Here is a 14,384-nt window from a genome sequence, read left to right on the forward strand (position 1 = left end):
CAGATTTAGCAAGGAGGTGGCAAAGGCTAAATCCATGTACAGTTCACGTCTGCAGCAAAGGTTCTCTGCCAACGACTCGGCCTCTGTGTGGAGGGGGTTGAAAGAGATCACCAACTACAAGCCCAATGCACCTCGTTCTATTAACGACCTCAAGCTGGCCAACGACCTGAACGTCTTCTATTCACGCTTTGAAGACAAGGACTCACACCTCCCCACCCCCCACACAACTGGATATTCAAACACTCTGGACCCCCCCCCTCTCACTGCTGCCCTCCCCACTCCCCCTGTTGCCCTCTCGGTCCAAGAGGAGGACGTGAGGAGACATTTCAAAAGGCTGAATCCACGTAAGGCCCCGGGCCCAGACTGCATCTCTCCTGCCACCCTGAGACACTGCGCTGATGAGCTGGCCCCAGTCTTCACGGGGATCTTCAACACCTCCCTGGAGTCATGCCATGTTCCAGTCTGTTTCAAGTCCTCAATCATAGTTCCAGTCCCCAAGAAACCACGCATCACTGGACTTAATGACTAACATCCTGTGGCTCTCACGTCTGTAGTCATGAAGACCTTCGAACGCCTGGTTTTATCCCACCTGAAGTCCATCACCGACCCCCTCCTGGACCCCCTGCAGTTTGCCTACAGAGCCAACAGGTCTGTAGATGATGCCATAAACCTGGCCCTGCACTCCATCCTGCAGCACCTGGACTCCCCAGGAACCTACACTAGGATCCTGTTTGTGGACTTCAGCTCTGCATTCAACACCATCCTTCCAGCTTTGCTCCAGGACAAGCTTTCTCTGCTCCACATGCCCGACTCCACCTGCAGGTGGATGACAGACTTACTGACGGACCGGAGTCAGCGTGTGAGGCTGGGAAAAAATGTCTCGAACACTCGGGCTCTCAGCACAGGACCTCCACAGGGCTGTGTCCTTTCCCCTCTGCTCTTCTCCCTCTACACTAACTGCTGCACCTCCAGCCACGACTCTGTAAAGCTCATCAAGTTTGCAGACGACACCACCCTCATCGACTCATTTCGGATGGGGATGAGTCTGCCTACAGGAGGGAGATGGACCGGCTGGTGACCTGGTGCAGCAACAACAACTCGGAGCTCAACGCCCAGAAAACAGTAGAGATGATCATGGACTTCAGGAAAGCCACAGCCCCCCCCGCCCTCCCTCGCCCTCACCAACAGCCCCATCACCACTGTGGTCTGTCACCGCTTCCTCGGCACCACCATCACCCAGGACCTCAAGTGGGAGTCAACCATCAGCTCCCTCATCAAGAAGGCCCAGCAGAGGATGTACTTCCTACGGCAGCTGAAGAAGGCCAAGCTGCCTGTCCAGCTGATGGTGCAGTTCTACACGGCCATCATCGAGTCCATCCTCTGCTCCTCCATCACGGTGTGGTACGCCGGGGCCACAGCCAGGGACAGAGACAGACTGCAGCGCATTGTGGCCTCTGCTGAGAAGGTGATCTGCTGTAGCCTTCCATCTCTCCACGACCTGCACGTCTCCAGGACTCTGGGCCGAGCAGGTCGGATCACAGCTGACCCTTCTCAACCCTGCACGACGGTCTATTTCAAACCACTCCCCTCGGGCAGGAGGCACTTCCCCGCCATAAGAACAGTTTCTTCCCCTCTGCCGTTAGACTCATGAACACCTCATAACTCAGTCACCTTAAGCTTAACTCTGTCACTTTATCATTTTATCACAGGTCACTTTAGACAATGTACTTTCATTTTTAAATTGCACTCACCCACGGCACACTGCTTTTTTTCCTGTTTCTCTGTATTTCTGGTTGCACACAGCCTTTCATATTTCTTTTTTTTAATCTTATATTTTATCTTATTTTGACACATATGTTATATTTAGCTTAGCATTTTATCTCTTCTTAATGTTGCAACCATTGTACCAAAGCAAATTCCTAGTCTGTGATTCCTGTTCACTGGCAATGCAATAACACCTCTTCTGATTCTGATTTAGCTAACAAGAGGATTAAGGCAGAGGGGCAGTACTTGGGATGCCAGATGTCAACACTCAACCCCTGAGTTGTCATGTACCCATCAGTGAAACAGCAAGGAAGCTGCCCATCTGATGACCACAAAGAAGCATTTACCCTTAACATGAGTCTCATGTGCTGTGCAGAGTAGGGACAGAATCTCTGACTTTTTCCCCAGTACTGGTGCTTATCATGGATGTGTGTCTGGCTACTGCACTGGTCAATGCTTGCCTGTGGTGGAATTTGGTGGGTTGTGAAACTAGAGGGTCTGATGGCATTTTTTGAAGAAAAGGTTGACAGACCTTGAACATGTGGGCAATACTTGTGAACGTTACACATCACTGAAAAGCCAGATTGCAGCACTTGAGAAGCTGGGTGAGAAATCAGAGTCCATGTCTGAAATTGAGCCAGGGTTTCAAGGAGTTTGTGGATTCAGCCATTAGAAGAGTATCTATATGCAGTAACAGTTATGACTTTTAGAGACAATCACTTATCTTGTGCTTGCATTCATCGTCTCTTTGTCCTTGGCCTTACATATTGAGAGATGCCTGAGAAGAGCTTATACTAGGGGAGCTCCGACCATTACCTCTGCGCACCCCCCACCCAGGACCAAACCAAACCAACTTTTTTAGGTTCCTTAGATGACCCCAAAACACAATCAGGATGTTCCCAAAAATTAAAACTGGCCTCAAGCCAGTTATCCAAGATGCTGTCCAAGATCGCTGCCAAAATAGGGTTTTTCACTAAAACACCTTTAAACAACTTAAATATCACAGAGATTTGGACATCTTGGACGCCAGCTTGGATAACTGGCTTGAGGCCAGTTTTTATTTTTGGGAACATCCTGATTGTGTTTTGGGGTCATCTAAGACCTAAAAAAGTTGGTTTGGTTTGGTCCGGGGGGGGGGGGGGGCGGCAAAGGTAGTGGTCATAGCTCCCCTGGTATTATGACTGACGAGGTCGCGAGACAGAGATGCTTGGCAAATGTCAATACCTTTGTTTATTGGTAGAGTATGTCCAGATCCACCATATGAAGTATTCCCAAAATTCAACTTCCCTTTCAATGAGAACCACAAGGATTTAATACCTTTATCCTGACGCAGAGTGCTCTGCAAAATAAGAAGCTCCAATGGGCAGAAAGTTTGTTAAAAAAAAATAATAAATGCTGAAATACACCTACGAAATTAATTTAAAGAGAGCATTCCGAAGAAGCATGCCTGGTAACAATAACAAAAATCTTATAGTTTACTGCACAAACGTCCACATATAAGGTAAAGCAACTGCTGCCATGAAAACATCCCACAGTTAGAAAATCCTACCTCACTGTACAGTTGTACATACGCAAGTTGTCGACCTCAAGGACAATTCCCCAAATAAACTTCTTAGCTGAATCGCTCTCAGTTAGGATCATGCCTAGAGCCAAGCAGATTCACAGGTTTTATTTTGAAACACAGTACTAAGGCTGTATCAACCTCGCAAGCTTCACAAGGACCCGATGCCTATAAATAGTCATACCCTTTGGGTTTTACACATTCTAATTTCTTTACACTACTGAACAAAAAGGTTTCTCCATATTAATATTGCTAAAAAAAAAAAAAAAAAAAAAAAAATCCTCCAAACTCCAACAGAAAAATTTGTACAACTTGCTATAAATTAAATATCAAACCCAATGAGATGCACAAGTAATGGCACACTTTAGTATAACAAGTAAATCGTCACATTACAGTGTGTTTTCTTCAGACAAATCAGGGGATTGATAGATGAACATTTCTAAGTCACTGAATACATATTGGACTTCATTTAAATTGGTCATTAAAAAATACAAACAGTATGGTAATTTATAGTAAAGCTGTCTGGAATCTGCACTTCTTAAAAACTGGGTGACCGTGCAAGGACACTAGTGATGAAAGCCATCAAGACACATGACAACTCTGACTGAATTGACTTCTGTGGATGTGAATGGAGAGATTGTGACAATGACAAAGCTGATCTATTACATCCACAAGTCACGGCTTCATGGTGGAGTGGCATAGAGAAGGGCTTTCATACAAAGAAACATCAGCTCTACCCTCGTCACCTGTGTGTCTTCTGGCAAACTGTAGCTGAACTTTCAAGTCTGTTTCAAGAAAATACTTCTCTCTTCTAAATCACCACGATGCTGCATAATTGATAATGTAAAATACATAACTTGCACTATACCCAATTTGTCCAATTGCAGCCAGAGGACAATTTAACTCATTCAATCATCATGTGGGTTTGATGGCTTCCCTCACTCGAAAACTTTGACAACTGCTGACTCTAGACAGATTAACCACAGAGTCCATACTGTTTGCATTTATCTGTCTGGGAAAAAAAAAGAAAAAAAAAAAAAAAAAACTGTAAAAATTTTTTTACTTGCATTATACTACTTGCATTTTACTTGCATTGACCCTGACTGGGGATGTTGTTGGGCGGTGGAAGGAGTACTTTGAGGATCTCCTCAATCCCATCGTCACGTCTTCCGAATGGGAAGAAGAGACTGGGGACTCAGAGGCGGATTCATCCATTACCTGGGCCGAAGTCACCGAGGCGGATCGAAAGCTCCTCGGTGGCAAGGCTCCTGGGGTGGATGAAATCCGTCCTGAGTTACATTAAGTAGTCTGATGGTTTGGGACTGTCTTGGCTGACACGCCTCTGCAACAATCGCATGGCGATCAGGGACAGTGCCTCTGGATTGGCAGACCGGGGTGTGGTCCCTCTGTTTAAGAGGGGGACCGTAGGGTGTGTTCCAACTATAGGGGGATCACACTCCTCAGCCTCCCGGTAAGGTCTATTCCAGAGTACGGAGAGGAGAATTCGACCGATGTTGAACCTCGGATTCAGGAGGAGCTGTGTAGTTTTCGTCCTGGTCGCGAGCACACTGGGACACAGCTCTACACGCTCCACGAGGCTCGTGCATCGGGGTTCAATGGGAGTTTGCCCAAACAGTCCCAGTGTGTTTGGTGGATCTGGAGAAGGGTTCGACCGTAGTCCCTCGGGGCCCCTGTGGGGTAAGTATCATCGGGGTCTGGTTCACCGAGTGAGGTACGGATGGAGCGTGAGATCGATAAGACGGATCGGTGCAGCAATCTGCAAGTGATGCGGTCGCTGTATCGGACTGTCGTGGGTGAAGAGAGAGCTGAGTAGGGGGTGCAAAGCTCTCGGATATTACCGATCAATCCTACATTCCGATCCTCACCTATGGGTCATGAGATTTGGCTCATGACCAAAAGAACGAGATTGCGAGTACAAGCGGCCGAGATGAGTTTCCTCCGCAGGGTGGCTGGGCGCTCCCTTAGAGATAGTGTGAGGAGCTCGGTCACTCAGGAGGAGCTCGGAGTCGAGCCGCTGCTCCTCCACATCGAAAGGAGTCAGTTGAGGTGGCTCAGGCATCTTTTACGGAAGCCCCCTGGACGCCTCACTGGGAGGAGCTCGGAGTCGAGCCACTGCTCCTCCACATCGAAAGGAGTCAGTTGAGGTGGCTCGTGGCATCTTTTCTGGATGACCCTGGACGCCTCACTGGGGAGGTGTTCCCGGCACGTCCCATTGGGAGGGAGGCCCCGGGGAAGACCCAGGACACGCTGGAGGGACTACATCTCTCGGCTGGCTTGGGAACGCCTTGGGGTTCCCCCAGAGAAGCTGGGGGAGGTGTGTGTGGATCGGGAGGTCTGGCGGTTTTGCTTGAGCTGCTGCCCCCGCGACCCGACTCCGGATAAAGAGGAAGAAAATGGATGGATGCATTATACTAAAGGCTTCCATTACTTATGCAAACCATCATTTTGGCTTTGATATTTCTATTTATTTAAAATAAAGTTGCAGAGATTTGTTTTCAATTTGAAGAGGATTATTTTAGACATTTTAATAAAGAGAAGCCAGAATCCCCCCCCCCCCCCCGCCCCCCCCCAAAAAAAGTGGCACAAAGAAATTAAAATGTGTAAAAGCCCAAGGGTATAAATACTATTTACAGGCACTCTATAGACTTAGCAGAAGAAGTGGAAGAATTAACTTAAAATATACCTCCTCCTTTCACATCCTGTTTCTAAGATCAGTGTAAGAAATACCTGAACTGAATTGAGAAACCCCATACTAGTGGTCTACTAAAGACAAACTAAATATTAATTTGTGGTGGTTCTAGAACTATAATGACACTCGTAAATGAAGCAATACATTAACCATGTATCCTTCATGTGTTTTTAAATACATGGCATTAAAAAGTTTAACAATGATGTGAGTTAACTGTGATTTATTTGTTATCCTATTATGAGAATTATGTCTCTACCAACCCTGGCACAGAGCAGATCAGCCATCAGTTTATCATTCCCCAAGTTTGTGGCAGTAGACCTCTTTTGTGCATTTATTCGTGTAAATTACGTACTGCCCCAAAGAGGTATATCCTTGCTTTCAGCTTTCATGACTATAGAAGCCATTGTCGTGGTCACTGGGATAGCGTCAAAGTAAGATGAATGGGGCGCCAAGGTGAGGATGGGTGCTTCTGCAGGCAATGCTCTTCGTCCTTTGATGGTCATCCAATGGAAGCCTCCAGCAAACCACATGACCCGCATGATGGTCCGCAGAACTCTGTCCACAAGTCTGGTAAAACAGACATTGCATGGAGAAAGTTTTAACACACTGCAATAATTTTATGATCAACACTGTAGCAATTAACAGACATTCAGCCTTTTAGTTTTCCATTTTTTTTGGATGTACCAAAGTAAAAGATCTCTAAAACACCATTAGATACCAGAAAAGAACTATATAGTGAAAGAACTTAGACTAACATTTCTACAACTCTAATGCTATCCCATTATACATTGCTTGCTGCCACAGAATTACACAACTTAACTGCGATAAACTGTATTTTCACAAAAGTGGAATAACATTATAATAGTTCATCATTTGTATTATCTTATTCTGCATTGTTTATATGTTTGCAAGTCGAGTGTTTATAGAGATTTGAGAAACAAATTTAATTTGAACATTTCTTAAAAAGCTACTTCACATGTTCGAAGGAAACAAAATAACACACAGCAGCAGACCCACCTTCTCCAAAGGCATTGGGGTTCAACTGTGGTCTCAGAGCGTCCTACTGTGGCCAGGAACGCAAAAGGCCAAGCCAGCAGCATCATAAATGCTGCAATAAGGAGACGAATGGGGAATAGTGTGACTGTCATTACTGCTATCTGCAAGAGATTGAGAAAAAGACAAATGATTAAGAAACTTTTTTAAAACATGCCTAATGCTAATAATATTTTTTGGAAGAGGAGAAAACAAAGACTATGCTAAAATTGGGTAAACATTTCTATTTGCTTAAACCACCAAAAAATAAAAAAATCTTGTACCATATTAAAAAATTAACAATAATAATTCCAAACACTGTGCAACTCTATAGTGCCATTTTTTTTTTTTTTAGTACTCCATTTCAATTATTCATTCGAGCTGAACCTGACACCTCCGAAATTATCTCCTGTGCAAAGCCGCACATTATCATCCATCTCAATCATCATTGCCATGGGGGGCAATTCCATTTTTTCTGATACGCAGCAAAAATAAGTTGTTTAAAGCTGCTGTTGATACTGTAAATGTGGGTTTTATTTGCTTTAGTTAAAGGCTATTGCTTTGACTACCACAGTTCTGACTCATGAAAGATTACACTGAAAAGTTGAGAGAACCCACACAGACAGGGAAGAACACAGAAATCTATACAAATTGGCACATACAAAAGTTTTTAAATGTACACAGAGGGACTGACAGCACCAGCACATAACGGTTACAAACACTTTTAATACATATTCATTCCCAAAGAACAATTTAAAATAGTGAATCCACAAATTTAAACATGTGATTACACACACCCACACACACACACTACAACAACATAAATAATTCATGTGGAACATGGGTCTTTAAAACAAAGACATTGCATAGTACACATTCGAGTCCACAGTGGATCGTTTACAGGTTTTATCTCTCCCTGATAGCAACATTTAAGTCTATATTTGTCCTGATAACAAGAGCTTGAATCCAATTACAAAAATCTTTATCTGACTGATTGACAATTTAGTAAAATTAAAGCTCACTCAGTAAACTATCAACACAAAGACTAATAAACCAGGGTTGGGGTGTTTTGAGGCCCATCATGGTTAACCCTCTGGAGGTCTTGGGGTATTTTCTTGATTTTTCCACATTTTCAGTAATTCCCCTCTTAACCCTCTGGGGTTAAGGGAATAATTAGCCATTTCTGACTACTTCTGGCTTTACTGTTATAATTTACCTTAAAAACCGTTTACTTTGCCTTGTTTGGTGTAATTTTTTCATCACAATCTCACCTGTGAGACTGACACTTTTGCTTTCATTCTACAATACTGTATTAACACAATGGACCTAAATTCACACAAAAACATAAAATCTGAATAGAAAAAAAGTTTTGTTAGTTTTCTGTCATTTTTACAACTTAGAATGCAAATATAAATTGTAAATGTCAAACACATATGTAGCAAACAAAGTTAGGCTATATACAACTATTTACATTAAAATGTAGGAAATGCTTCATGTATTTTTTGTAGAACTATTTACAAAACAATAAGATGCCACACAAATTATTTGTGCCACTCAAAAAACAATTCATGTTTAACACAAGACAGAGGGGACACAAGCCTGACCAGGTGGACAACAGTAGGAGTATCACTCCTGCTGTTGTCCACCTGGAAGCAGTGCAGGCACTTCAGTCTGCCTTTGGTGGCATTTTGGCATGGATCTCCTCAGCAACCAAATACGTGGGCTGGTGATCATTTTTGACTGGTTTAAGCTGTGCATTTTTCCCACCAATGATAAAGGAGAAGTTGTTTATTTTTTCCCCTGCGACTACTGCAGTGAGAGCGGAGAACAAGGAAGTAAAAGTCCTGTTTGCTGCGCGCTTCTGCAAAAACATGCACCAAAAATGCCCATATTATTTAGGAAAAAGCAGGGTGTAAATTATTAATCATGATTCGAGTTATACTAAGCCTAGAAACAATTTAAAAAATGGTATACCGTTTGATAATAGCCAAGTGGCCTCTGTATACATGCATGCATGTGTATAGCTTCGATCACGGAGAACCCAGGGAGAGTGGACATTTGCCGTTTGGTATGCTAGTGTGTTTTTGCATGAACGGTGAACGTTGCCGGGACTAATACTTTGGAACCTCAATTTCCCTGATGGAGTCTTTCTAAGGGATCAATAAAATTCTATCTAATGTAATCTCTATTTTTGGAGAAATGAGTAAAAGTAAGTCCCTTTAGCTGCTCCCTTGTTTGCACTCGGGGTCGCCACAGCAAATCCAAGGTGGATCTGCATGTTGAATTGGCACAGGTTTTATGCCGGATGCCCTTCCTGATGCAACTCCACATTACACGGAGAAATGTGGCAGGGGTGGGATTTGAACCTGGAGCCTTCTGAACTGAAACCAAGCACATTAACCACTTGGCCACCACCCCGATTTTAGCTAACCAGTAAACAATGGACGTAGTGATGCAATGCACCACCGGAGTTCTATGTTTTGGGGTTTAAAATGTTGTTATTGTGGTTCATCTTAGTTTAACAGTATTGTTAGTGTTACTGATTTATTGTGTTTTTGTAGTTCAGTTGGTTTAGTCAGTTTAGTAATGTGTCATATTGCAATTACCATGAGTGACTTGAGTGAAAAGTGTATTGCATTTCATGTTTTCCGCCACCGTCTCTGTGTGAGCATGTGTAAAAATGAAAGCACCTGCTTGCGACAGAAAGCGTAAAAGACAAAAAGCTCTCAGTGCGTGCATATAACTTCATCGATCAAAAACATGCTTATTTAGGGTCTGTTCCTTTCTCTGCCGCTGACCAAGGCAGCGTTAACAACCCCAATTCCAATGAAGTTGGGAAAAAAGTTGTTTCAAAAAAGCTGGGACAGTGGTATGTTTACCACTGTGTTACATCACCTTTCTTTCTAACAACACTCAATAAGCATTTGGGAACTGAGGACACTAATTGTCGAAGCTTTGTAGGTGGAATTCTTTCCCATTCTTGCTTGATGTACGACTTCAGTTGTTCAGCAGTCTGGGGCCTCCGTTGTCGTATGTTGCGCTTCATAATGCGCCACACATTTTCAATGGGCGACAGGTCTGGACTACAGGCAGGCCAGTCTAGTACCCGCACTCTTTTACTACGAGGCCACGCTGTTGTAACACGTGCAGAATGTGGCCTGGCATTTTCTTGCTGAAATAAGCAGGATGTCCCTGAAAAAGATGTTGCTTAGATGGCAGCATGTGTTGCTCCAAAACCTGGATGTACCTGTCAGCATTGATGGTGCCATCACAGATGTGTAAGTTGCCCATGCCATGGGCACTAACACACCCCATACCATCAGAGATGCTGGTTTTTGAACTTTGCACTGGTAACAATCTGGATGGTCTTCTTCCTCTTTTGTCCAGAGGACACAACGTTCATGATTTCCAAAAACAATTTGAAATGTGAAATTGAAATTCATCAGACCACAGCACACTTTTCCACTTTGCATCTGTCCATTTCAAATGAGCTTGGGCCCAGAGAAGGCGGCGGCGTTTCTGGATGTTGTTGTTGATTAGCTTTGGCTTTGCATGGCCATGCTGTACCATATGGTACAGTTTTAACTTGAACTTGTAGATGTAGCGATGAGCTATGTTAACTGACAATGTTTTTCTGAAGTGTTCCTGAGCCCACATGTTAAGATCCTTTACACAATGTTGGTTTTTAATGCAGTGCCGCCTGAGGGATTGAAGGTCACGAGTATTCAATGTTGGTTTTCGGCCTTGCTGCTTATGTGTAGAAAGTTCTCCAGATTCTCTAAATCTTCTGGTTATATTATGGACTGTAGATGATGGAATCCCTAAATCCCTTGCAATTGAATGTTGAGAAACATTGTTCTTAAACTGTTGGACTATTTTTTTTCACGCAGTTGTTCACAAAGTGGTGATCTCGCCCCATCTTTGCTTGTGAACGGCTGAGCCTTTTGGGGATGCTACTTTTATACCCAATCATGACACTCACCTGTTTCCAATTAACCTGTTCATCTGTGGAATGTTCCAAACAGGTGTTCTTTGAGCATTCATCAACTTTCCCAGTCTTTTGTTGCCCTGTCCCAACTTTTTTGAAATGTGTTGCAGGCATCCATTTCAAAATGAGCAAATATTTGCAGAAAAACAATAAAGTTTATCAGTTTGAACATTAAATATCTTGTCTTTGTGGTGTATTCAAATGAATATAGGTTGAAGAGGATTTTCAAATCATTGTATTCCGTTTTTAATTTACATTTTACACAACGTCCCAACTTCATTGTAATTGGGGTTGTACATCTGGAGTTGGTCCCCGGGCACTGGACTGTGGCTGCTCACTGCTCCTAGAGGTTAGATTGTGTCTAAATGTAATTAGGATGGGTTAAATGCAGAGGACAAGTTTAGTTGTATGTGTATATGTGCAATGACAAAGGCACTGCTCGATTCCATTATAACTTCGATCATGGAGCTGACATTTGCCGTTTGGTGTGCTTATGCATTTTGGGTCAAGGATGAACGCTGTAAAAATGTAACGTCGATGGGACTATTTTTTTTTTTTTTAAGAAACTACAGATATTAGCCAGCGCTGTTAATTACATTCTGGACTAACACTCCATTCCAGCAGAGCATGGTAAATCATCTTTATATTAAAGGAGTGAGTAAGTGTGTGCGTGATTTTATTTAGTAGGTCCAATGTAAGTACAACCCCTGGCAATAATTATGGAATCACCGGCCTTGGAGGATGTTCATTCAGTTGTTTAATTTTGTAGAAAAAAGCAGATCACAGACATGACACAAAACTAAAGTCATTTCAAATGGCAACTTTCTGGCTTTAAGAAACACTATAAGAAATCAGGAAAAATAATTGTGGCAGTCAGTAACGGTTACTTTTTTAGATCAAGCAGAGGGAAAAAAATATGGACTCACTCAATTCTGAGGAATAAATTATGGAATCACCCTGTAAATTTCCATCCCCAAAACTAACACCTACATCAAATCAGATCTGCTCATTAGTCTGCATCTAAAAAGGAGTGATCACACATTGGAGAGCTGTTGCACCAAGTGAACTGACATGAATCATGGGTCCAACACGAGAGATGTCAATTGAAACAAAGGAGAGGATTATCAAACTCTTAAAAGAGGGTAAATCATCACGCAATGTTGCAAAAGATGTTGGTTGTTCACAGTCAGCTGTGTCTAAATTCTGGACCAAATACAAACATGGGAAGGTTGTTAAAGGCAAACATACTGGTAGACCAAGGAAGACATCAAAGCGTCAAGACAGAAAACTTAAAGCAATATGTCTCAAAAATGCACAACAAAACAAATGAGGAACGAATGGGAGGAAACTGGAGTCAACGTCTGTGACCGAACTGTAAGAAACCGCTTAAAGGAAATGGGATTTACATACAGAAAAGCTAAATGAAAGCCATCATTAACACCTAAAGAGAAAAAAACAAGGTTACAATGGGCTAAGGAAAAACAATAGTGGACTGTGGATGACTGGATGAAAGTCACATTCAGTGATGAATCTCGAATCTGCATTGGGCAAGGTGATGATGCTGGAACTTTTGTTTGGTGCCATTCCAATGAGATTTATAAAGATGACTGCCTGAAGAGAACATGTAAATTTCCACAGTCACTGATATGGGGCTGCATGTCAGGTAAAGGCACTGAGGAGATGGCTGTCATTACATCATCAATAAATGCACAAGTTTACGTTGATATTTTGGACACTTTTCTTATCCCATAAATTGAAAGGATGTTTGGGGATGATGAAATCATTTTTCAAGATGATAATGCATCTTGCCATAGAGCAAAAACTGTGAAAATATTCCTTGCAAAAAGACACATAGGGTCAATATCATGGCCTGCAAATACTCCGGATCTTAATCCAATTGAAAATCTTAGGTGGAAGTTGAAGAAAATGTTCCATGACAAGGCTCCAACCTGCAAAGCTGATCTGGCAACAGCAATCAGAGAAAGTTGGAGCCAGATTGATGAAGAGTACTGTTTGTCACTCATTAAGTCCATGCCTCAGAGACTGCGAGCTGTTATAAAAGCCAGAGTTGGTGCAACAAAATACTAGGGATGTGTTGGAGCGTTCTTTTGTTTTTCATGATTCCATAATTTTTTCCTCAGAATTGAGTGATTCCATATTTTTTTCCCCTCTGCTTGGTCTAAAAAAGTAACCGTTACTGACTGCCACAATTTTTTTTCCTGATTTCTTACACTCAACAAAAATATAAACGCAACACTTTTGGTTTTGCTCCCATTTTGTATGAGATGAACTCAAAGATCTAAAACTTTTTCCACATACACAATATCACCATTTCCCTCAAATATTGTTCACAAACCAGTCCAAATCTGTGATAGTGAGCACTTCTCCTTTGCTGAGATAATCCATCCCACCTCACAGGTGTGCCATATCAAGATGCTGATTAGATCATCAGTTCAGTTCATTATCAGTTTTGTTTTATGGGGGGGGATACCAATCAGTATCTGGTGTGACCACCATTTGCCTCATGCAGTGCAACACATCTCCTTCGCATAGAGTTGATCAGGTTGTCAATTGTAGCCTGTGGAATGTTGGTCCACTCCTCTTCAATGGCTGTGCGAAGTTGCTGGATATTGGCAGGAACTGGTATACGCTGTCGTATACGCCGGTCCAGAGCATCCCAAACATGCTCAATGGGTGACGTCCGGTGAGTATGCCGGCCATGCAAGAACTGGGACATTTTCAGCTTCCACGAATTGTGTACAGATCCTTGCAACATGGGGCCGTGCATTATCCTGCTGCAACATGAGGTGATGTTCTGGGATGTATGGCACAACAATGGGCCTCAGGATCTCGTCACGGTATCTCTGTGCATTCAAAATGCCATCAATAAAATGCACCTGTGTTCTTCGTCCATAACAGGCGCCTGCCCATATCATAACCCCACCGCCACCATGGGCCACTTGATCCACAACATTGACATCAGAAAACTGCTCACCTACACGACGCCACACGCTGTCTGCCATCTGCCCTGAACAGTGTGAACCGGGATTCATCCGTGAAGAGAACACCTCTCCAACATGCCAAACGCCAGCGAATGTGAGCATTTGCCCATTCAAGTCGGTAACGATGACGAAGTGGAGTCAGGTCGAGACCCCGATGAGGACGACGAGCATGCAGATGAGCTTCCCTGAGACGGTTTCTGACAGTTTGTGCAGAAATTCTTTGGCTATGCAAACCGTTTGTTTCAGCAGCTGTCCGAGTGGCTGGTCTCAGACGATCTTGGAGGTGAACATGCTGGATGTGGAGGTCCTGGGCTGGTGTGGTTACAC

The 14,384-nt window shown here is 43.2% G+C and overlaps 1 protein-coding gene across 1 annotated transcript in view; it reads right to left on the reverse strand.

Moving 5' to 3' along the window:
- Positions 1-14,384, reverse strand: part of LOC117514693 (lysophosphatidylcholine acyltransferase 1) — a 71,683-nt gene that overhangs the window by 35,086 nt on the left and 22,213 nt on the right. Inside the window, exons 2-3 of the mRNA XM_034175255.1 lie at positions 7,053-7,192; positions 6,388-6,602 (exon numbers count right to left, since the gene is read on the reverse strand). Of these exons, the coding sequence (XP_034031146.1) occupies positions 6,388-6,602; positions 7,053-7,192 (355 nt within the window). The remainder of the gene's footprint in view (positions 1-6,387; positions 6,603-7,052; positions 7,193-14,384) is intronic.

The sequence above is a fragment of the Thalassophryne amazonica genome, chromosome 7, assembly GCF_902500255.1.
Source record: "Thalassophryne amazonica chromosome 7, fThaAma1.1, whole genome shotgun sequence".
NCBI lineage: Eukaryota > Metazoa > Chordata > Actinopteri > Batrachoidiformes > Batrachoididae > Thalassophryne > Thalassophryne amazonica.